The 24,204-nt window shown below is 37.6% G+C and overlaps 2 protein-coding genes across 4 annotated transcripts; both read right to left on the bottom strand.

The window, feature by feature from the left end:
* Positions 1–3,530: 3,530 nt before the first annotated feature.
* On the bottom strand, positions 3,531–8,465 carry LOC149734468 (uncharacterized). Its single transcript, XM_089882014.1, has 8 exons — positions 8,278–8,465; positions 7,595–7,751; positions 6,604–6,752; positions 4,593–4,817; positions 4,214–4,495; positions 3,936–4,048; positions 3,818–3,880; positions 3,531–3,737 (listed from the first exon to the last, which is right to left on the bottom strand). Exons 1-8 carry the CDS (start codon positions 8,429–8,431, stop codon positions 3,702–3,704), a joined length of 1,179 nt encoding a protein of 392 aa, XP_089738140.1. The 5' UTR covers positions 8,432–8,465; the 3' UTR covers positions 3,531–3,701.
* A 3,839-nt stretch (positions 8,466–12,304) lies between these two features.
* Positions 12,305–22,092, bottom strand: LOC149734467 (codanin-1-like). 3 transcript variants are annotated; one of them, XM_089882010.1, is made up of 19 exons: positions 21,181–22,090; positions 20,894–21,012; positions 20,564–20,700; positions 20,181–20,332; positions 19,581–19,655; positions 18,281–18,422; positions 17,748–17,832; positions 17,315–17,505; positions 16,939–17,065; positions 16,601–16,689; positions 16,057–16,237; positions 15,514–15,637; positions 14,968–15,141; positions 14,484–14,644; positions 14,178–14,216; positions 13,972–14,095; positions 13,493–13,618; positions 12,694–12,778; positions 12,305–12,643 (listed from the first exon to the last, which is right to left on the bottom strand). In XM_089882010.1, exons 1-19 carry the CDS (start codon positions 21,970–21,972, stop codon positions 12,405–12,407), a joined length of 3,162 nt encoding a protein of 1,053 aa, XP_089738136.1. In that variant the 5' UTR covers positions 21,973–22,090; the 3' UTR covers positions 12,305–12,404. The 3 variants fall into 3 exon arrangements, with proteins under 3 accessions (XP_089738136.1, XP_089738137.1, XP_089738138.1); XM_089882011.1 differs by having other exon boundaries at positions 20,181–20,326; XM_089882012.1 differs by lacking the exons at positions 12,305–12,643; positions 12,694–12,778; positions 13,493–13,618; positions 13,972–14,095 and having other exon boundaries at positions 14,458–14,644; positions 21,181–22,092.
* Between the last annotated feature and the right edge of the window lie 2,112 nt (positions 22,093–24,204).

Raw genomic sequence — 24,204 nt, 5'->3', positions numbered from 1 at the left:
TAAAATTCATCGCCGCGAGACGGCGCCACGGAGCTGCAGGTAAGTCAAGAACTTCTGGCATTCGAGACTTCAGTAATCGAAAAATTTACTTACACAACGTTAGAGCGTGTGACAGGGGCTATATATAACACATGCGTCCGCGTCAAGCCTATAGTTTCAAGAACGTAACTCGTAAGCTGGCACGAGGTGTTAAACCCGTGTTATAATGACTGTCGTTTTCCGGCCACGCGAGGATAAAGTAAGTTACACTCATACACGCTCAACGTCTGTTCTCGGGTCTAGAGACAGGCGCTCCACTCACGGCGCGGACAACCCAGTGGTCACCTATGGGTTGTCGAAATTGGCAGCCAAACATAAAACCATCGTAGATTGCCACGACGTGGACAAGGATTTTATTATCTACAAAAGCTGTGTGAAATGTAGCTTCGGAAACTGAATGGCCTTCGCGATTTATTTTTTACTTAAAATATTAACAGCCTTAAGCCATGATTCAGTTTCGTTTAATTAAAAATTTCCCCGCTAAGCCTTACATTTTTAAGAGATTGAATATTTGGCATTCCTTGCACTTTAAACGCTTAAGCAGAGCAACTTTATCATCCCGTGTTGTTAATCACGTTCCTCCCAAACCGCGCATTGCTTATCTATGCGAGGGTAAATAAGTTACATACACGGTAACTTGTAAGCGAGCACGAGGTGTATGAAACAGAACACCCGTGTTATAATGACTGTCATTGCACCTCATTCTCTGATAAGTTACGAATGAATGTAACTTTGCGAGGCGGGAAACAACGACACGGGTGTAGAGTTGTAACTTGTAAGACCGTATCTTCACGACTCCCCTAGACCGTTGTTAATTGTTCAAAACACGATCATGATATTTGAATATAAATGTACTAAAAGTGTCCCGCCTTACCCCAGCACCCTACTAAAAGTGTCCCGCCTTACCCCAGCACCCTACTAAAAGTGTCCCGCCTTACCCCAGCACCCTACTAAAAGTGTCCCGCCTTACCCCAGCACCCTACTAAAAGTGTCCCGCCTTACTCCAGCACCCTACTAAAAGTGTCCCGCCTTACCCCAGCACCCTACTAAAGGTGTCCCGCCTTACCCCAGCACCCTACTAAAAGTGTCCCGCCTTACCCCAGCACCCTACTAAAAGTGTCCCGCCTTACCCCAGCACCCTACTAAAAGTGTCCCGCCTTACCCCAGCACCCTACTAAAAGTGTCCCGCCTTACCCCAGCACCCTACTAAAAGCGTCCCGCCTTACCCCAGCACCCTACTAAAAGTGTCCCGCCTTACCCCAGCACCTTACTAAAAGTGTCCCGCCTTACCCCAGCACCCTACTAAAAGTGTCCCGCCTTACCCCAGCACCCTACTAAAAGTGTCCCGCCTTACCCCAGCACCCTACTAAAAGTGTCCCGCCTTACCCCAGCACCCTACTAAAAGTGTCCCGCCTTACCCCAGCACCCTACTAAAAGTGTCCCGCCTTACCCCAGCACCTTACTAAAAGTGTCCCGCCTTACCCCAGCACCTTACTAAAAGTGTCCCGCCTTACCCCAGCACCCTACTATATAACTGATTCTAAACGAAAATGTTGCACGTTGTCAGAATCGTCAGGAATTCTCATGAATTTATAAAACTTTAAAAAATAGCCTTATACTAGTATTTTCCTATTGGGATAATGGGTCAACCCTGGCCTAAATCCTGCGACCCATGGCGTACCACGTCGCGGGACTTCACGCACATAGGATAGAATTTCACTGACTACCGAGAATGCTATAAAGACAATGCGCATTTTTTAAAGAATTTGTAAAATCCCCTTTAAAAAAAAAGACGTCTCGCAAACACACTACTTCGAAACCAAACTAAAACATGGCTTATTCTTAGAATGGGGTCACGGAACGACGATGGGGTCAGTTCCTTGAAATTTAGTTCTTGGGAAAACGTTTGGTTTCGTTTATCTTTCTCTTACACGTCAATGGTATTTCAAAGAAATGTTAAATTAACATTCAGTGGCGGATGGGAAACCCGCGTTTTGTCGCCACTCCCATGCTCGCTGTCGAGCTATTTTATCCTGACTATACAAGTAACTGCATAACTTTGTAAGTGTTCATTTTATTTGGACTTTTTCGTTATGTCCACAATGCTAGTAGCAGCGTAGAGCCTCGAAACGTCTTATCGGATGCATAGCGGCGAGTGTTCTAACCATTATTCCACTGTGTCGTGGACTTCCAACGGGCATAATATTTGGTCCGGGTGTCATTACCCACGCTTGCTCAAAAGATCGGATTAAATTTCATGCGAGACCCGTAAAATATGTTCCGGGATAGAAGAATGTCCACACCCGCTGTATTTATAATCACGTTTTTGAGTCACACCTTTTAATCCGCCGACATCAGGTTTAACCTTGTAAATTCAGGGACTTCGTGTTTCAATGACGTCAAAATCAGTTGCCGCCAGGCAGATATACTAATCTGAGATAAAAAAAAACCGAATGCACCAAAATAAATAGATATACACAACTGATATGTATGTTCTTTGCTAAAATCGGCGGTAAAATTTACCGAAAACGTCTCGCAATTTTGCAAAAGGGCATCTTTGTTGGGTGTGTATGACGTCACAAAACCGCGCCATTACCGCGAAACCGCATCGAAAATGGCAACATTTTTTCGCGACTTTGAATATTTGAACCACCCACGTAACAATGCTCCATTCTTCGTCACTTTGACCTTCTGTGACGTAATTATCCGCATCAAAATAACATTGGCATTTAATAAACCAGCTGTATAGACAATACACGCTGAAGTTGCAAAACCAGTGTTGTCAGAATTCGTGCCAATACAAACAATAAACGTCATAAAGTCGCCGAGTTTCCTGCGCCTGCAACTTGACAACAGACCATGAAACTGCTCAAAGATCAAATGAAATATCTAAAAAGTAATTACCCGTAAAGTTACATACGCGGTAACTTGTAAGCAGGAACGAAACCGAACACCCATGTTATAACGGTTGGCGTTACCCCATCATGCAAGGATATAACTCGTAAGCGAACACGAGGTGTATGAAACAGAACACCTATGTTATAACAACTGTAGTTGCCCCACCATGCGAGGATAAATAAGTTACATACTTCATAGTAACTTCTAAGCGGGCACGAGGTGTATGAAACCGAACACCTGTGTTATAACTACTGACGTTGCCCCATCATGCAAGGATAAACAAGTTACATTCATTTATCAAACAGTTGTAGTAAGTTACGTCAAGGCAAATATTTGAAGAATGTAAAGATTGTTCAAATTTATCTTCGTATACCTCTCGCTTTAGTGCTTAGGGGTAAGATGGGACATCCTTTGCACATAATATCCAAATATCCAGATTGTGTTTTTAACAATTAACAAGTCGATGGGAGTCGTAAGGATACAGATTTATAATTCCCTTTTTGGGGGACGGGAAAGTAGAATAAAAGATTGTCCCATCTTACCCCACCTTTCTACACACCCCATGCGTATTACGTCATGAAAATAATACGTCATCATTTCTGCAATATTTTAATTTATGCAATCAAGTGACTAAGTCATAAATGGAAGAACGATCGGTAATTCACAGCAAGTGGTAATGACGTCATGTAAGTAGTGATGACGTCACAACATGATGACGTAACAGTATGATGTCACGATGAATTTAGAGCAGAATATTTTTGACATCACATCATATCGGCTTCCCCATCGTCGGATCGAATCTACAACGTATATTTGACGTAACAAAAAATGCTGATGACGTCAGCATAAAATATTAATGACGTCATTACAAACTACTCACGATATTTCCGGTCAGTGACGTCATTTCCTTTTCCGTATGTCCCAAAGTTTTGTTCAGTTTATTCTGAGAGTTTGTTACGTCAGTGATTTCAAATAATACATTATGACGTCACACTTACCTTTATCTTCCAACGTCGGTTGGTGATTGTGACGATAATCGCCATTGTGACGAAAACAATCAAACCAACGATTGTTAAAGAGAATATTAAGTTGGTGGGAAAAGATGCTCCAGCTGAAATAGAAATCATATATTTATTGCTCCATGTGACGTCACTAGGTATGGCGTCACCCGTTAGTTTGACGTCATGAATTATGATTATACGTAACTAGTGATGATTGCGTTACTGGTTAAAATGATTAGTTATGACGTCATGAATTATGATGACGTCATACTTACGTAATTGTTTGGTGCATATGACGTGCGTGCCCATTGGTAGAAACTCCTCTGTGCCGTTCGGCCAAAGTGAGATACAAACATATTTGTCACCGTAAGATCGACTGTAGAACTCTAATACGTCGATACTCGTCACCGTGACGTCATCACATTCTCGTGACGCGTTCCACCTGTCAATCATCTCACCACGTGACCATTGGAAGCCAAGTAATTGGTAGATACGACGGCCAAACAAATTGTCCATAGTGAGGTCATGATCTTTCTGCTCGGATGACGTCACTTCATCTGATAAAAACGTCATTTAAAAATGATTCCAAAATTACAATAAAATTGTTAAAACATAAAAATTAAATAAAAAAAAATCTTTAAGTTTTAAACTCACCCTGATTGAGTTGGAACTTGCAGGTTTTTATCTCAGTCTCGTACGAACCGATGTGAGGTTCACGAGGTTTGATTAAAAACTCGGTGATGTCCGTCGTATTTTGAGCGCTTACTCCGCCCATATACGAATCGTATCTTAAACAGTATCCTCCAAGCTTATAAAGGAAATCAGCGTCACCAGGGGAACAAGAATGGAAGAAACGATTGGGTTCTCGACGTTGGTAACCTGCCGGTGGGTTTAGTTATAAAATGCGCTTGTTAAAAACATGTATAATATATACAGTAGGGTGGGGAAAGATGGGACACCTCTAGCACATAATATCCAAATATCCTGGTCGTGTTTTAAACAATTAACAACGGTCTATAGGAGTCGTGAGCATACGGTTTAATAATTCTTTGAATTTTCTTTGTTTACTACTAAATTGAAATAGAAATTGGAATGAAACTGTGTCCCATCTTCCCCCACCCTACTATAAGTAAGAACGACAGTCGTTAAAACACGCTACGGGTAAAACCTACTTGAGTAAAAATGTCAAATAAAGGCGTGGCTGCTAAACCCAATATACCGTACACATAGTATAACAAGTGCGTACATTGATGCATTAAGTTTATAAAGTTACACCACAATTTTAAGTAAAACTTTCACTCTCCTTAACCCATAACCAAAGTGTTTAAACCCAACCCGCATAACCTTAACCCGCAAGGGAAGTTGAATGAATGAGCTTATTTATCCTCGCATGGCAGGGCAACGACAGTCGTTATAACACAGGTGTTCTGTTTCAGAAACCCCATGCCTGCTTACAAGTTACCATGTATGTAACTTATTTATCCTCGCATGCGGGGCAACGACAGTCGTTATAACACGGGTGTTCTGTTTCAAACACCTCGTGCCCGCTTACCAGTTACCATGTATGTAACTTATATATCCTCACATAGTGGAGCAACAACAGTCGTTATAACACGGGTGTTCTGTTTCAAACACCTCGTGCCCGCTTACCAGTTACCATGTAAGTAACTTATTTATCCTCGCATGGCGGGGCAACGACAGTCGTTATAACACGGGTGTTCTGTTTCATACACCTCGTGCCCGCTTACCAGTTACCATGTATGTAACTTATTTATCCTCGCATGGCGGGGCAACAACAGTCGTTATAACACGGGTGTTCGGTTTCAGCAACCACGCCTATAAATATAACCACGTAACATTGTAATTGATTGTTTTCACCCAAAACCACTTTGTTCTCTAACCCTCTGCCAATTACTCGTGCAGCCAAACTGTATTTGCGGCTTTAACCACAGAAAAATTCTTAAACCCTATATGGAAGACTCAGAAGTCAGATGTGGATTTTTCAATGACGTAATTCAGCTCATAGTTAAATTGCCATTTCTTAGTAAATTCGCACAAGTAAAACGTTTTCCCTATTTTTCCATAACCTTTACCAATAAAACGAAGAAATATCCGGTGTTATTTCAGTCGCTTGAATTGTTTACTCAGATATTACTAAGAATCGAGCTATTTATTAAGAGTTTTTCTTATTAGGTGTACAATAAAATACAATAAAAAATACGTAGCGTTCATGGCTCCAAAAGGTTCTCGGGCAAAGGTTTCTCTATAGTAAAATCTACTCTATAGGCCACAGAACATATATAGTAGGGTGGGGGAAGATGAGACACCTTTTCGTTCTATTTTCTCGTCCCATTTGGTAATAAACAAAGAACATTCAAAGAATTATATATCCGTATCTTTACGACTCCCATAGACTCCCATATATGGGGTAAAGCGGTCCCTTCTTTCCCCACCCTATCACCATTTACTCTACTCGAGACAACATTAAGTAAAAACCACAAAAACACATGAATCAGCAAGAGCGGCCCCTCTTAAACCGTGACTCATCACATAAATTATCGTAAATTAAATAAATAACAAACTATGACGTCACAGTCGATGACTGTTACGTTACAAACAAACGTTTGTTACGACACAAAACATAACTATGACGTCACAAACTCACATTTATGGTCCGTATCGAAGGCAACCCACAGTGATGACGTATTAGACATTGTTAAACTTGGAATAATTGTTCCTTCAACACAAGATGGCGTAAAACACTTTCGGGAGCTAAGTGTGACGTCACAACAGCCTGGAAGGGGTTTTCCCAACCTAAACAAAACATAACTTTTGTATATAGTAGGGTGGGGGAAGATGGGATACCTTTTCATTCTATTTTCTCGTACATTTTGGTAGTAAGCAAAGAACACTCAAAGAATTATAAAGCCTTGTCCTCGCGACTTTCATAGACCGTTGTTAATTGTTTAAAACACGACCAGGATATTTGGATATTGTGTGCTAAAGGTGTCCCATCTTCCCCCACCCCACTCTATATAATTTTTTATGTAGGCTAATAATTTCTACAACCCATTAGTGACCACTGGGTTGGAGCAATTGCCGCAAATCCCTATTAAAACCCAAACACATTACCGCTAATTTAGAACGGTGTATCTATTTCATGCGGTTTGATAACCGCAAAGTTAAACACACCAAGAATATATATTAATAACAACACTATAGTACGGTTAGGGTAAGATGGATACCGTTAGCACCTTAATACCATAATTCGTGGGTTTTCAGGATACGGTTGTGTAATTCTGTAAATTATTTTTGTTCGGGACGATAAGAGAGAATAAATGTGCCATCTCCCCTCACCATGTCCCATCTTACCCCAACATGTCCCGCCTTACCCCACCGCGTCCTATCTTACCCCAACATGTCCCATCTTACCCCACCTTGCTACGGTATGTAAGACCTAATTGGTTATTCCACTTTATTTCTTCTTTTAAATTATTTTTGTTCGGGACGATAAGAGAGAATAAATGTGCCTCCCCCCCCATCATGTCCCATCTTACTCCACTTTGCTCGGTATGCACGGCCTATCTCTGGTAGGCCGTGCGGTGTGTAATAAAAGAAAAAAATTGGTATGATAAACGTATGTAATAAAACCTTACCCTGTACTTTCATTCCATAAATACAACGTCATAGTTATATTGTCTACGTCATAAACAGATTTGTCAACTTTCCAACTGAATTCATTTTTCTCTGTGACGTCACGTTCAACTTTATTACGTCGCCAATATTCATCGAGATGATTCAAGATTGGATCGCCTGGAATATTTAGTTGGGGCAAGATGAAACCGGGGTAAAATGGGACATAGGTACAGTAGGGTTGGGGTAAGATGGTCCATGTCCTCTTTCTCTTTTATCTTTCCATTTGGTAGTAAACAAAGAATATTTACAGAAATAAATAACCGTAGCCCTGCGACTCAATTTAGAAACAGTACAATATGACACAATTAAAAAATATGGGATATCATATGCCAACTGTATCTATCTTACCCCACAGTACTATAAAACACGATCAGGAAATATGAGATCTTGTATAATATTATACCGGTATCCATCTTACCCACAGTACTGCTCCCATAGACCGTTGTTAATTGTTTAAAACATGATTAGAAAATACGAGATATTATGTGCTAACTGTACCCATCTTACCCGATTCTTAATATGAACTGGTAACGCGAATTGAGCAGCGTAGAATTTAAATTAACTCCAAATAAAATCTCTTGCGAAAATTTGACGTAAAACTTTGTTAGGAATTCAAAATAAAGTAAAAATAAACCAAACTCACGTTTTCTTTTTACATATCCATACTTGACACAAGTCCGACATCGACCTCCTACGTCACTAGCGATGACGTCAGAAGTGCAATCGCTAAAATAGAATCGGCCAAACACGTGTTGGGAAGTTAGTGTTAAAAATAAAATACAAATTGTAGTTAGCATGTTTCATGTAAAACCTGGAAAATATTTAAAAGTTAGGCCTGGATTCGAACCCAGGATTCCCAGTTTTCCAACCCTAACCTGGATTTTAACCCAGGATCCCTGGTTCTCCAACCCTGGCCTGGATTCGACCTCAGAACCCCTAGTTCTCCAACCCTGACCTAAACGCAACGCGTGTACGTGTAAATACAAATCAAAATCATCTTTATAGCGATTCCAGCGTACAAGCTTCTTCTAAGTAAATTATGTGGAAGCGGTTTTAAGACGAACCGCTCCGTCTAAATTACCAGCGCCCAAATTTGAGCTTGCGGTTAAACCCACAACCCGACCACACAGAATATAATCTTCATTCCATCTTACAGATAATCTCTGGTGTAATAACCGTAATGTTGCATCAACACGTTAAAGGGTGGGGAAGCAATTAATCTTAAAATTAGAATGTTGTGATCTTATTTGGGTAAAACAACGACGGGTAGAACAATGTATTCGTTTAGCAGCGATAAATACAACTCATTATGATTTCATTTAAACTGTATCGTGGGTTTTTAGCAGCCACGCTTTTATTTGACATTTTTACTCAAGTAGTTTTCACCCATAGCGCGTTTTAACAACTAATATTTTGCTGCTAATTTCCTTCTCTTCATTGTTTTAATTAATTTGTTCGTCGCTATCGTATATATAGGGGAGGCAACGACAGTCGTTACAACACTGCGGTGTTCTGTTTTATATACCTTATGACCGCTTACGAGTTACCACGTATGCAACTGTGCTGCCCGCTTAACCACAAACCAGTTCAAGTTACGAAGAACTAAATCCCAGTAGACAGTACGATACCTGCTACTAAATTCTTGAGCTGCGGTTTACAAGTCACCATAATATACTAACTTTATCCATTTTCTAGGTAACGACTACCGCCTAATTTTTCAAAGCACCAAGTAGACAAGTGATATACCTCACGTTTGCAGTCCATGTACGGTTGTATCTGCTGTGTGGTATGTCTTGGAGCTTTTCTTATAAATAGAAAAATTCTTTAACTGAAGAACCACATTGAAATAACTCAATTTGACTCAATTTATATTGTCGGTTTAACCAAAGAATCTGACCACGCGATACATTCCCCCTAACCCCTTTAAATAAAACTCAAAATGAAATAATTTATACTGCATTGTGGGGTTAGCGACCTCGCTTTTGTTCGAGACTCATAGTTTTGACTCGTAACGACTTTCAATATGCTGCCAATTTCCTTCTTTCGTTGTTCCTCGAACGTTCTGCATTTTAAGGCTCTCTTTTTACACCATAATAACGGGCGGTTTCCACACCACTACCGAGAAAACTGATAATTATGATTTAATTAAACCCAACAGAAGTTGTTAGTCTGTCATGTGTTGTAACCTCGTGAAAACGGCCAATTGTTTATTTTCTATGTCAAGTAATTTCGTATGTTTTGACCATAAACCCGATTGCAGGGTGGGGTAACTGGTCCTATTTGCCGAAAAAAATGTTGTTTGGCCATTAATTGCACGACGGGGGATAAAAAATGTATGATATAGTAGGGTGGGGGAATATGGGACACCTTTTCGTTCCATTTTCCGCCCGATTTGGCAGTAAACAAAGAACATTCAAAGAATTATAAAACCGTATCCTTACGACTTCCATAGAACATTGTTAGTTGTTTAAAACAAGATCAGGATATTTGGATATAATGTGCTAAAGGTGTCCCATCTTCCCCCACCCTACTATAAGGGCCTGGCGATTATATCATTTAACAAGCCACCACCGTTTCGAATTGGAAAATCCGTAATGATGATTTACCTTCAATTATTACAAGGGTTTATCCTGGTTTAAATTAAGCTGCGTTTACACTACAGTAGAGTGGAGGAAGACGGGACACCTTTAACACATAATATCCAAATATTCTGATCATGTTTTAAAAAATTAATAACGGTCTATGGAAGTTGAAATGATACAGTTTTTTAATTCTTTGAATGTTTTTTTTTACTACCAAATGGGACGAGAAAATAGAAAAAAAGGTGTCCCATCTTCCCCCACTCTACTATATAAGCTCGCATTAAAAAGAATAAACGAAAAAATATCTGAACAAAGCGTTGTCAGCGTGGATATTTACTAGAAATAACTTTATGCATGACATGCATAATATTCTCCCAGATTATATTATAAGTGCGTACACTACATGGTAGCTCACAGCCTCGCCTTGGTTTAAAAATAACGAAGAAATAACCACATCCAGAGTTGTTCAGCGCAGATATTTACTATGCTTGTTTATTCATTTTGGCGACTTTACTATAAAGAACTTTATCCTTAACTGTAAAAACAGATTATCCCAGATTAAATTCTAAGCTGCGTTTACACTACAAGACTACATGGTGACTCGCCTCGGTGAAAAAACTACAACGTATATAAACCGTTACTACCAGGTGCAAATAAACACCAGGAGAGCTGTTTTAACAAGAACAACGTCTGTTATTTCACGGAAAATTTAATAAAATTTTTATCAGCGGAAATTTCCATTCGCACTGAATCACGTCGTTCGCGCATGCGCACTCTAACAAACATTCCACCAGCAACGTCACAATTTAAATTTCAGAACTATGAATGCATGAACAAATAAAGGTAACTTGCTTTATCCTTGTGGGGCAACGAAAGTCTTTATAACACGGGTAGTAATGTATTACTGACAATTTAGAAAACCCATGCGTTTCGCAAATATTTCAAAAGGGTTGACAGGTAATATAGTGGGATGGGAGAATACGGGTCACTTCCAGCACATAATATCCAAATATCCTGATTGTGTTTTAAACAATTAACAACCATCTATAGGAGTCATGGGGGTACGAATTTATAATTCCTTGAATGTTTTTTGTTTACTACCAAATGGGACGAGCAAATAGAATAAAAAGGTGTTCCACCTTCCCCCACCTTACTATATATATGTGTAAGTTGTTTATCCTCGCGTAGCGAAGAAACGTCAGTCATCACATTCGAGATTATTTACATTATGACGTCTTAAACACAATGACGTCTTATCGCGGTTGTTACGAGAATTTGAAAGATATACGGCGGTGACGTATCTACTGCTGCCGCCTAATTTGTTTGTATCTCTTTGAATACAACAGTGAAGATCATATTATTAAAACAACGAAGAGAATTAGCAGCAAAACAACAGTCGCTAACCACATGCAACTAAGGTTTAAATTTCGAAGGCCTTACCGCATGGTACACGAACTATTGGTTAAATTAAATAATAAAACTTACGTTTTCAACCATATAGTAGGGTGGGGAAGATGGGACACCTTCAGCACATAATATCTAAATATCCTTATCGTGTTTTAAACAACTAACAACGGTCAGTGGGAGTCGCGAGGATACGGTTTTTATAATTCTTTGAATGTTCTTTGTTTACTACCAAATGTGACGGAAAAGTAGAATGAAAAGGTGTTCCATCTTCCCCGCCCTACTGTACAACTCCTGGTAGGAAGAGCAGCAAAACCATAATATCTTGAACTGTAGCTCTAACTGCCATGCTTTACAGTATCTTTTACACCACTGCTACACTACCTCTTCTTATACGTTACAACTTTGACACTAATGTTCAAGTTAGTATGTTTCACTACACTCGCTCTTTTGCGCCACCACGCGATAGAAGTATTTTGTCTTTTTACTGTTACGTTCTTAGCTTACAAACCAACTGCTTGTTTGCGCCAACTGGCGACGGCCGAAAGTTTTCCGATTCACGCGACCGACCACAGTTACGTTATAAACTTTATGACGTAATCGATCTATGACGTCATTCCTTTCATGACATTATAGCTATACACGCATAACTAGTAAAGTATATCAAAAATACAAAGTTGCGAGTTGACAGCGAGCATGAGGTGTTTTTACTTTAAGAAAAATCAACAAATATCAAATTAATTTTCAAAAAGATTAAAAATTCTAAAAAATTTCTTAAAAATATTCAGGCAGTTAGAAGTTTGATGACATCACAATTGTCTAAATTGAATGAAGCTATGATGTCATCAAAGTTGATGACATCATCAACCATTGTGACATCACTAGCAAGTAAAAGAAGTTCTTTGGTTAGAAAAGATAAAACGTTACGAATATGTTGGGGCAGGTCACTTATGACATCACAGGGGATTGATTGTGAGATAATGGTGACCTCATAAAGTGCATTGTGACGTTGACAATCAGAATCTGTGGTGAAATAATAAGTGCTTGTGACATCATAATGTGCATTCACTTACCTGTTTCTGATTGGTTGGTTAAAATAACTTGTCGTGCATGGCTGATTAGCGAGGAAAAGTTAAAAGTTTCAAAATCTTGGCTTTGCTGAAGAACGAAGTTAATTAATTAATAATGACATAGTTATTAATTAGGCCAACCCATTGAGAAATTAAAGTTAATGATAAATTAAAGTCATAAAAAGTTTTAATTTCTTTGCTTTCCTGAGTAATTTAACTTAACTAGCTAAAGTTAAATATTAATAAAATAAATTACTAATTACCACAATAAATTAAAGCTAAAGATTTTAAAATATTTGCTTTCCTAATTAATTAGAGGCAATTAATTAATAATTTTATCTCAAATATTTCGGTTTTAAAACTAAAACCTCTTCAGTGATGTCGAAGTTAGAATTAAAAGGGGAATCACAAAATTAAAAATAAATTATTCGGAGTTGTGTAACAATTTATGCGTGTTAAAAAAACCAAAGCAGGGACTTTAGGTGAAAATTTGGACAAGATACTTGTGTATAACATAAGTAGTAAATAGTACAATTATAAATAAATACAATATAGTAGGGTGGGGGGGGGATGGGACACCTTTGGCGCATAATTTTTAAATATCCTGATCATGTTTTAAACAATGAATGACGGTCTATGAGAGGATACGGTTTTATATTTCTTTGAATGTTCTTTGTTTACTACCAAATGGGACGAGTATAGAACAAAACGTGTCCCATCTTCCCCCAACCTACCATACAACATAAATAGAACAATTATAAATAAATAAAGTTACTGTTTGGCAATTTAGAATATTTTTTACCTTTGTTTTTGTTGTTCGGCTCGATTTAATTTTGGCCACCAAGTGATCAAACAGTCGCTCGTTCAACCACTGGAGGGCAGTGTTGGTGACTTGACGTTCGGATATAAGACACGATGTTTCTACAACCTGTAAGTGGCAACCATGGATAAGTTACTCATGATCACACCCATATATATGGCAGTGGTTGGCGGACCTGCCTTTAACTTCCAGCCCAGAGGTTATCGGTTCAAGGTTTACCGTTGCTACCATTGTGGGTGCATGTGTCCTTGGGCAAGACACTTAACGGCAATTGCTCCAATCCAGTGGTCACTAATGGGTTGTCTAAGTACTAAGTAGGAAGTTGGCAGTCATGCATAAAAAACACCCAGGGATTAACACTTGTAAACAGGCACGAGGTGAAGTTTTTTACTGACTGTCGTTGCCCCGCCGTGCGAAGACAAATAAGTTACATACGTGGTAACTTGTAAGCACCCACTCACCTGCGTTGGGGTTGACGTATGCAACAACGCTGAGATACTCCTTCTTACATTCGTTGAAACAAAAACTGAAACTTCATATTTAATCGAAGACAAACAATCTCCATATAATTCTTGAGCAAGCGTTCTATGGGAGTGGTAAAGTAAGTTGAAATATTTTTTCATTATTTACCCGAATAAATTGTTGCAATGAATCCCAGACTACTTACTTGGCTTCATCTTTGTGTATTTCTTTTGCAGCAACAAATCTGGAATGTTAAATAAATGTATATGAGATAACATGTATGTAACTTTGTGGGTGATTTTTTTCTGTATGGCTGATAATCTGGACAACCCATTAGTGACCCCTGGGTTGGAGTAACAGCCTTCAATTGCTTTGCCTAAGAACAACACACACTTCTAACTAAAGACTATAATATTCACACAAGATACCATCTTAAAAGTGAACACTGGGTTGAAAAAATTGACAACAAAGGCATAAACACCCACACTGGTTCAACATTCACACAACCCACATAGCAATTTTATCGGATTTGTCGCAGAACTCAGGTAGGAATGATTGGCAGATGTGCTTGACGCAGTTTGAGTGACAACGCTCAGATACGAACGTTACGATACGCTTCAATGATGACGGCTGGTTACGGAAGAAAAATTCCTCGAGTTGGAATTGTACGTCCTATAGAAATATTATAAAGGTAAAAATAGAAATAATATAAGCTTAAGAGATATAGTATAGTGTAAAAAGATGATGGAAATAATATAAAATATAAAATAGATACAATATAAAGATAGGATAGAAATAATATAAAGGTAAAAATAGAAATAAGATAAGCGTAAAGAATGTGCAGATAAAAATAATATGATATACCTTATATCATATACTTGTGCAACAAGCACGTCTGTTTGACGTAAACCATATAAAAATACATTAAAGATGTTTTATTTATAAAAGGTAGTAGTTACAATAAAAGCGTGTTTATAAAAACAAAAGAAAATTACTGTTTTTTCCGGGAGTTTTTCACTTGAAGGTTTTATTTTCTTCGGAAAACTTCGTTTTGAAATTAATCGCGTTTTTAATATCGTTGATATTTCGTTCATTCTCCAGTGTGATGTCATAATCATTTCGTCTGTGATGTCACTGATGAGGTCAAGCGAGGTCGTAGGGTTTCTCGTCTAATTAATTAATTAGTAAGATTACATAATTATGTATTGCTAATTCATTAATTGATTAATATACTTAGAATTTACCAATTACTTTTACTATTAACCAATAATCACAAATTTTCTTAGAAATAGAAATATTTTGCATCCAATTAAATAATAAGTGGGGAATCTAGGGATTAATTAATTAATATTACTAATTAATTACTTGCTTTATCCTCATGGGGCCGGGAAACAACAGTTGTTATAACATGGTTGTTCATAAACTTCGTGCCAGCTTACGAGTTACTAAAACTATTACTAATTAATCAAAACAGTAAGAATTAATTCCTTTTTTTTATATAAATATTTTTCGCTAATTAATAAATCAACAAAACCTCTTACATTGTGATTAACAATGGGTTGCATTATGACATCATAGAACAGATTAACCATCCCCCCCTCAAACAATGAACCAACCATTGTTACCAAATAAAGTCGCAAACGAGGGGGAATCCCAGATCCATATCTAAAAATAAATTTTAAAAATAGTTTGAACTTAGAATATTTTAGTAATGGTGAATTTTATTGGCGTTTCTTTAAGTAGTTAAAATATTTTTATAAAATAAGTAATCATCAAATTTAAATTCAACATTTTAGGAGCCAGATTTGACCAATTACCCCAACGCCCATGCTGCTATCATGCATAGAGTAGGGTGGGGTAAGATGGGACACTTTTAGCACATAATACCAAAATATTCAGATCCTTTTTTAAACAATTAACAACTCCCTTTTGGAGTCCTGAGGATGCGGTTTTATAATTTTAAACGTTCTTTGTTTATTACCGAATGGGACGAGAAAATAAATTAAAAGGTGTCCCATCTTCCCCCACCCTGCTATATACAACATCACCATGCACCATATGTGACTACTTTGGAATATATTTACCTTGATACTTTAGCAACTTGATGGAAAACATCCCAAATCCCAGTGTTGCCAGGTACAGACTGTGTAGCATAGGAGAGGTATTGCACAACCCATGGAATGGTCATCACTGTATGATGGTGGTTGGTTGAATGGTGGATGCGAGATGTTATGAAGTCTTGGGAGATGGATGAGGTTGGGGGGCCTGTGGGGGTTAGGGGGCTGTGTTACTTGAATATAGTAGGTTGGGGGGCCTAGGTGGTGTGTTAGTTTCTAACTTTTTAGGCTTCTTATGCCTAACATATATAAATGTAGATTTGTCCCATTCCCCCAATACTGCCAATAACCAAGGTCAAGGTACTTTACGTATACGATTTATGCCAAATTGCTCTATTAAGTCAGTCATTAAGTAGACTAAAGGGTACCAGGTTCTAGGCTCGGTGGTGTCACTATATTGTCCCTAAATGTGTTCTAGACACTTAACAATAATAAACAAATCTGGCAGCCTATGGTTAAGACATAAGTGCTTTAACTACTTCCCCAAAGTTCTAGTGTAAAAGAAACTTACCCACAGAATCTAGGAACGGCAGGAAAACGACGAATCCATAAAAATTTCCCAAAATCCTTAGATTGAATATTACCTGGTGTAATTCCTCACTGTGGATGATAATGGTGGTTGTTATGTGAGTAAAGCTGTTTATGATGTAATAATGGGTGTTTTATATGGGTGAGGTCCGATTGCCACGGGGCCTGGGGTTTAGACCAAAGCGGTTTCATTACCCCAACACCCTGGATGCTACAACCTAATAGTGACCACTGGGTTGTAGCAATTTCTGGTAATTGTTTGCCCAATATATACACCAGTATCGAAATATATTATGATATGTTTATGTTAAAAACATTTACTTTATAAGATTTCTATTATGATCATGATCCATGGTATCCATGTTAGTCTCCATGGCAACGATACGTTCCTTTATCCCATGAAGTAGGTAAAGGTTGAGGGAAAAGCTGTCCGAGGTTTTCACGAATTCTGTCGGTTAATATAAAGGTTAACGATGGGATGGATGAATTGTTATTGCAATATTTCTGGTGAATAATACTGCACTAAAATACTGTTTTTAAGAATTTAAGATTAGAAAGTATTTAAGAAGTAAAATTATAAATCAATAAATTATATTTAAAAAATAAAGAATGCCTCTAAAAGAGCAAAAATCGCAAAGTTATACAAATAATTATATTAACATTTAAATATATGTATCAAAACAACAAGAAAAAAAACCTCTGAAAAATTGAAGCTCCGCGCTCAGCCAACCATGCGATGATGTCATTCGGGGTTGGGTTGGGGTCGTGACCCTTGACTCCAGGAGTCGTAGTCGTTCAGGGTCACCAGTCACCAAACTTGGGTGGGGGGTGTCACGTTTTGGTGGCAACTTCTTGTTGCCAGCAAGAATGAGGTTGTCAAGGAAAAGTCTGGAAAGTTACAACTCTAATTTAGCTTTGGTTTGTGGGAAAATTTAACTGATGATGCTGATGCAATCTCGTATATAAAAGTCAGTTCGAAATAGTGGCTGCAAATAGATATATATATATAGGTTTTATAAAACATAAGGTTTTTCAAATTTCAAACAGCACTAGAGAAGCCTTAAACTTAAATAACCCTTTGGTTTAAAACTCTTGACACAAGCAATATTAGATACCATACTCCCACCAACCTTATAAAAGGTTCATAAGTTGAAAAGTTCTTGACTTGCGAAACCAACCAATGTATTTTACGTGTCGTGTCTTTATGGGAAGGTTCTGTAAAAGTACCAACATAAGGTTAAGGTTTTATTTAAAGCTGTTTTAAAACAGTGCTGATTTATTTATAATCATTATAGACAGTAGTAATATCATGGATAACCATAGATAATAGTAATATAATTATTTACCTTTTGCAACAACTGTACCCACTTTATTTGGTGTTGTTTTAGTTATAAAGTGTTTTAATAGTAATGTATATATATTAAAAATGTATAACTGTTTTACTGAGGCTGGATAGTAACAGCGTGGGTTTGAATAAGGCCATGGGACCTGAGATTTGGGCCAGAGTTATTTGGGTCAGTTTTACAACTGATTAGTGACCACTGGGTTGAAGCAATTGTCGCTAAGTGTCTTGCCAAAGGACATATATGCCCGCAATGGTACCGGTGTGGGGCATTGAACCCGGTATCCTTCAGTTATTATGTAAAACATCTCAAACACCCACCCCCACCACCCCTCCATTCCTCCATTATCTCATAAAATAAATCTCGTTGTTTCTTGAACCCCTGGAAAGATTTATCCGACACAAAGTTACTTCGCTCGTCAGCATCGAGTTTAAATTCAACAGCGCCAAAGTTTAATGTTTTCTGTGGAGAAATTCATTATGAATGAAAACTTATGGCTAGCGGGGCAACGACAGTCGTTATAACACGAGTGTTCTGTTTCATAGACCTCGTGCCAGCTTACAAGTTACCAGGTATGTTACTTATTTATCCTCGCATGGCGGGGCAACGACAGTCGTTATAATACAGGTGTTTTGTTTAGGGATGCACATTACAGAATTTCGAATCCGTGAGATTCGAATCCTCTTGTATTCGAATCTAATTACGGGATTCGGTATTCTGTTTAATGACGTCATTAGACGTCATCTCATATACTATGTTAACAATTTTTAAAACTTATTAATTTTGAAAAAAAATATTTTTGTGTTTGTGGGACTTTCGAGAGTAAACGTTTCGTAACGTCTTTTCATAGCCTGCTATACGTTTCATGACGCAAAAACTACTCAATAGTACAATTTTTGATCATTTTACAACTCAAGATCCAACAAGGCTGTTATGAAAGGGTCAATAAACTGACTTTTGTGGGTAAAATTTTTTTTTCCTATAAATATAAAAAGATTCGAAATTCTAGATTCGGAATTCTAGATTCGAATTAAAGTATTCTAGGATATCCTAGAATACCTAATTATTCTGTAATGTGCATCCCTAGTTTTGTTTCATACACCTCGTGCCCGCTTACAAGTTACCACGTATGTAACTTATTTATCCTCGTGTGGCGGGGCAACGACAGTCGTTATAACACGGTGTTCTGTTTCATACTCCTCGTGCCAGCTTACAAGTTACCACGTATGTAACTTATTTATCCAGGCATGGCAGGGCAATGACAGTCGTTATAACACGAGTGTTCCATTTCATACACCTCGTGCCCGCTTACAAGTTACCACGTATGTTACTTATTTATCCTCGCATGGGTGGCAACGACTGAACAACAGTTGGTATACCACGAGTGTTCTGTTTCATAAACCTCGTGCCTGTTACCAATCATACAGTTCTTATAACATAAAGGTTGTAGAAGCTAAGTAGCTGCTAGGCCATTGGGTTGGAGCAATGTTTGTTAAGTGTCTTACACAAGGGCGCATATGTCCACAATGGAAGCAGTGGTGAGCCTTGAACCCGGTATACTTTAACTACAATGCAATCCCCTAACCACTGTACTATGTCGTTAATAGCACATATGCAAACCTTGTGAAAAAGTTTTGCCGTACTTCGTGTCTTGATCATTGAAGTTAGTTTCATCAACAAATCATTGCATTGTTCCTGTGTATGACATCATAATGGTGTGTATGAGTAATAAGAAAATCAATTTTGACCTGCACAGCTACCCACTTTATTTTTAACAGCTAGTTTTACAAAGTGTCAACAAAAAATAACCTTGAAATGGTTGCACCACTTTTCACAGGTGTTTATATAAGTTAAGTTGTATTTGACCGACACTTTAGTATTTTTGACAGCTAATTTTACAAAGTGTCAACAAAACAATAACCTTGAATTGGTTGCACCACTTTTCACAGGTGTTTATATAAGTTAAGTTGTATTTGACCGACACTTTAGTATTTTAGGTAGTTTTACAAAGTTTCAACAAAGAAATAACCTTGAGTTGGTTGCACCACTTATCACAGGTGTTTATATAAGTTAAGTTGTATTTGACCGACACTTTAGTATTTTTGACAGCTAATTTTACAAAGTGTCAACAAAACAATAACCTTGAATTGGTTGCACCACTTTTCACAAGTTAATATTGTTATTAATCTTTTTAATATTAATACAAAACAACAGACTAACCTTGGCCTGGATGGCAGAATGCAGCAACTGCAACATTTCTTTGTTAAAAACTTCAATTATTAAAGTATGGGAGAGATGGAGGATCGCTTCTGTCGCGAAAATGAAACCTTCATTGGTTGTTCGGAGCAGGGGGCTTAGATCATCATCTAGTCCTAGTGGTAAAATTGAGTTATTAGAAATTGAAACTGATATTTCATTTCTAAAAAACTACTCAACGAATACTGCCCAACTGTTAGGTTATATTTAAAAAGTACAGGTCTGAATGGCAGTCATACCAAAAAGCTTTCATCTTTAACTTTAAGACAGTTCTAGCTCCAAGCTTCCCCCATTTTAAAGCCCCATCCAACCATATGAATTTGTGGGTTACTATCCTTACGACTTACCTGGTTGATTTCTATTAACCTCCACGTTACCCTCCAGTGTTGGGTCTAATGTTAGCAGCATCACCACAAGGTGGAGCTCTTCCACAATACTGGGGACGAGGAATTGAGCAACGAGGTGTGCAAAAAGTGAAGCAAATCTGGTGAAGGTTATTTAAAAGTTAGATTATTACAATGTTGTGTAATGGGCCAACATTGGTTTAAATCCCAGGTCCAATGGCGTGCCTCACTGTAGGATCTTAACCATATAGAATTTAGCTTTGAATAATCCAGTCACCAAAGTTTTTGGGTAAGATATACTAGCCAGCTATGTACAAGTGTTTGTTCTCTTACCTTTTCATTTCCTTAATATATGAGTTGGTAACAGTTGTGCGTGGTTGTTGTATTGGTGTTGTAGTATCTGCTTGAATAGGGCTTATGCATTCAAGTTGTTTGTCCAGGCTTGATGCAATCTGTAATCGCAGAACTATGTTATTGTGAGGCCTAATGTACGTAACTTATTCATCCTTGCATAGTAGGCATGGGTGTATGTTTTTCATACATCTCTTGCCCGCTTACAATTTACCACGTATGTAATTTTGTGGGTGATTGTATTTTGGGGTTAGTTTTTTTATTCTTACTTTAACAGTGGTTGATTTTTCTGCGTTAAAAATTCTTGTTTTCAGCAGAATTTCTTTTTCCTCTTGTAGCTGTTTTGCTGTGTCCGGAAGTTTAACATTACTTCCACTAGTTGGAGAGGAAAAAGAATCGAAGACAAGTTTGCATTTTTCCGTGGAAATGGAAGAAGAGACAAGAGTTGGTTTAATCCTTCGTTTAGATTTCTTTGTCTCATCTGTTTTAGGCTGAGGGGCAGAAGAAGATAGAGATGGGAAGTCTTCACTGTTCGAAACGTCAAAACTTTTACTTGTTTTCAACAGAGACACTTCTTTCACTTGTTCTGTGCAATTAAAAACTGAAGGTTTTGTAGTTTTAGTTAAATAATCTCCAAAAACTGGAGTTTTGGGATCAATTTTTAAATTTCTATGTCCATCGTTAGAGTTTTCCTGTCTGCTACGGTTCAACTGTTTTCGATTTTTCTTTTTTCCTGAATGAGCGGAGCGGTTTATATGATCTCTATGTTGCTGGAAACCATCATTATAAGATGTCTGTGGAGATGCAGTCAAGGCCTTCGGAGTGCTTATTCTCTCCACCTGTCTTTGGTTCGCTGTCGACGGTTTTGTCACCAATTTTTCAACATCTTGACTTTTCACGTTCGCTTTACTGTTTAATTCGAACAACTGATGTGACTTGCTATGAATAAAATTGAGGAAAAACGAAATAAAATGCGGAGATTTGAACTCTTTTTGTAAATCTGTTGTCTCTTTATCAGAATGAAGATATTTTAAAAGTAAAGTTCTTTGTTTTGTTTCCATTTTGATTTATTGGCAGAAAAATCTTACAAAAACTAAAAACATAAGACCTGTCAAAAACATTACCATTACTATTTACATCAAGTTAAACCAAATTCAAGTACTATACGTTAGATTGGTGTAGATGCCAGAAAAAAAGTTAAAGAAGCTGTCGTTTTGTTCTGTGTTCTTCTAATAAAAATTCGTGGTGATAGAAAGAGACACATATAAGTTACGTTGCGTCATAAATCAGGACCAAACAACTTTAAAATTACCAAACTACATCATACAGACTACTAACGTACTTACCATGTACAAAATATATCGATTTTTAGCCTTTCATTCGCCATAAAAACGTTTTAAACCGAAATCTAATTTTTATTTTTCCCTTCACACTTTTTGTAGGTTAATGCTTTAACGCTCAGGCTGGAAGCTTTCCGAAAATCCCCTTAGTATGACGTAGTTAGATATTTCTATGAGGTCGTCGAGCGTGTCGATGTTATTGCGCAATTTTATTTAACTGTTTAGTGTTATTTAAAAGTTTGAGGTAGGCCTGGAGCATATTTGTTGTTTAGTGTTATTTTAAAGTTTGAGGTAGGCCTGGAGCATATTTGTTGTTTCGTGTTATTTTAAAGTTTGAGGTAGGCCTGGAGCATATTTGTTGTTTCGTGTTATTTTAAAGTTGGAAGTAGGCCTGGAGCATATCTGTTGTTTAGTGTTATTTTAAAGTTGGAAGTAGGCCTGGAGCATATTTGTTGTTTAGTGTTATTTAAAAGTTGGAAGTAGGCCTGGAGCATATTTGTTGTTTCGTGTTATTTTAAAGTTGGAAGTAGGCCTGGAGCATATTTGTTGTTTAGTGTTATTTTAAAGTTGGAGGTAGGCCTGGAGCATATTTGTTGTTTCGTGTTATTTAAAAGTTTGAGGTAGGCCTGGAGCATATTTGTTGTTTAGTGTTATTTTAAAGTTGGAAGTAGGCCTGGAGCATATTTGTTGTTTCGTGTTATTTTAAAGTTGGAAGTAGGCCTGGAGCATATTTGTTGTTTCGTGTTATTAAATTGTTTAGTGTTATTTTAAAGTTGGAGGTAGGCCTGGAGCATATTTGTTGTTTCGTGTTATTTCAAAGTTGGAAGTAGGCCTGGAGCATCTTTGTTGTTTCGTGTTATTTTAAAGTTGGAGGTAGGCCTGGAGCATATTTGTTGTTTCATGTGATTTTAAAGTTGGAGGTAGGCCTGGAGCATATTTGTTGTTTCGTGTTATTTTAAAGTTGGAGGTGGTTAATGCTTTAACGCTCAGGCTGGAAGCTTTCCGAAAATCCCCTTAGTATGACGTAGTTAGATATTTCTATGAGGTCGTCGAGCGTGTCGATGTTATTGCGCAATTTTATTTAACTGTTTAGTGTTATTTAAAAGTTTGAGGTAGGCCTGGAGCATATTTGTTGTTTAGTGTTATTTTAAAGTTGGAAGTAGGCCTGGAGCATATTTGTTGTTTCGTGTTATTTAAAAGTTTGAGGTAGGCCTGGAGCATATTTGTTGTTTCGTGTTATTAAATTGTTTAGTGTTATTTTAAAGTTGGAGGTAGGCCTGGAGCATATTTGTTGTTTCGTGTTATTTCAAAGTTGGAAGTAGGCCTGGAGCATCTTTGTTGTTTCGTGTTATTTTAAAGTTGGAGGTAGGCCTGGAGCATATTTGTTGTTTCATGTGATTTTAAAGTTGGAGGTAGGCCTGGAGCATATTTGTTGTTTCGTGTTATTTTAAAGTTGGAGGTAGGCCTGGAGCATATTTGTTGTTTCGTGTTATTTTAAAGTTGGAAGTAGGCCTGGAGCATATTTGTTGTTTCATGTGATTTTAAAGTTGGAGGTAGGCCTGGAGCATATTTGTTGTTTCATGTGATTTTAAAGTTGGAGGTAGGCCTGGAGCATATTTGTTGTTTCGTGTTATTTCAAAGTTGGAAGTAGGCCTGGAGCATATTTGTTGTTTAGTGTTATTTTAAAGTTGGAAGTAGGCCTGGAGCATATTTGTTGTTTCGTGTTATTAAATTGTTTAGTGTTATTTTAAAGTTGAAAGTAGGCCTGGAGCATATTTGTTGTTTAGTGTGATTTTAAAGTTGGAGGTAGGCCTGGAGCATATTTGTTGTTTCGTGTTATTTTAAAGTTGGAGGTAGGCCTGGAGCATATTTGTTGTTTCATGTGATTTTAAAGTTGGATGTATGCCTGGAGCATATTTGTTGTTTCGTGTTATTTATTTGTTTAGTGTTATT

Source organism: Ciona robusta, chromosome 7, assembly GCF_009617815.1.
Source record: "Ciona robusta chromosome 7, ASM961781v2".
Lineage (NCBI taxonomy): Eukaryota > Metazoa > Chordata > Ascidiacea > Phlebobranchia > Cionidae > Ciona > Ciona robusta.
This window is presented reverse-complemented; position numbering and strand designations above follow the sequence as displayed.

Excerpts from the sequence above, each read along its gene's own strand:
- LOC149734468 (XM_089882014.1), bottom strand. The coding sequence starts at position 8,431 with ATGCTAACTACAATTTGTATTTTATTTTTAACACTAACTTCCCAACAC. Across the intron at positions 4,049-4,213 it reads CATATGCACCAAACAATTAC|CTGGAGCATCTTTTCCCACC; the intron begins GTAAGTATGACG and ends TTTCTATTTCAG. Across the intron at positions 3,738-3,817 it reads CGTCACTGACCGGAAATATC|ATTCGATCCGACGATGGGGA; the intron begins GTGAGTAGTTTG and ends TATACGTTGTAG.
- LOC149734467 (XM_089882010.1), bottom strand. The coding sequence starts at position 21,972 with ATGGAAACAAAACAAAGAACTTTACTTTTAAAATATCTTCATTCTGAT. Across the intron at positions 17,506-17,747 it reads ACTTATGAACCTTTTATAAG|ACTTTTCCTTGACAACCTCA; the intron begins GTTGGTGGGAGT and ends GTAACTTTCCAG. Across the intron at positions 14,096-14,177 it reads ATACACAAAGATGAAGCCAA|AACGCTTGCTCAAGAATTAT; the intron begins GTAAGTAGTCTG and ends CCACTCCCATAG.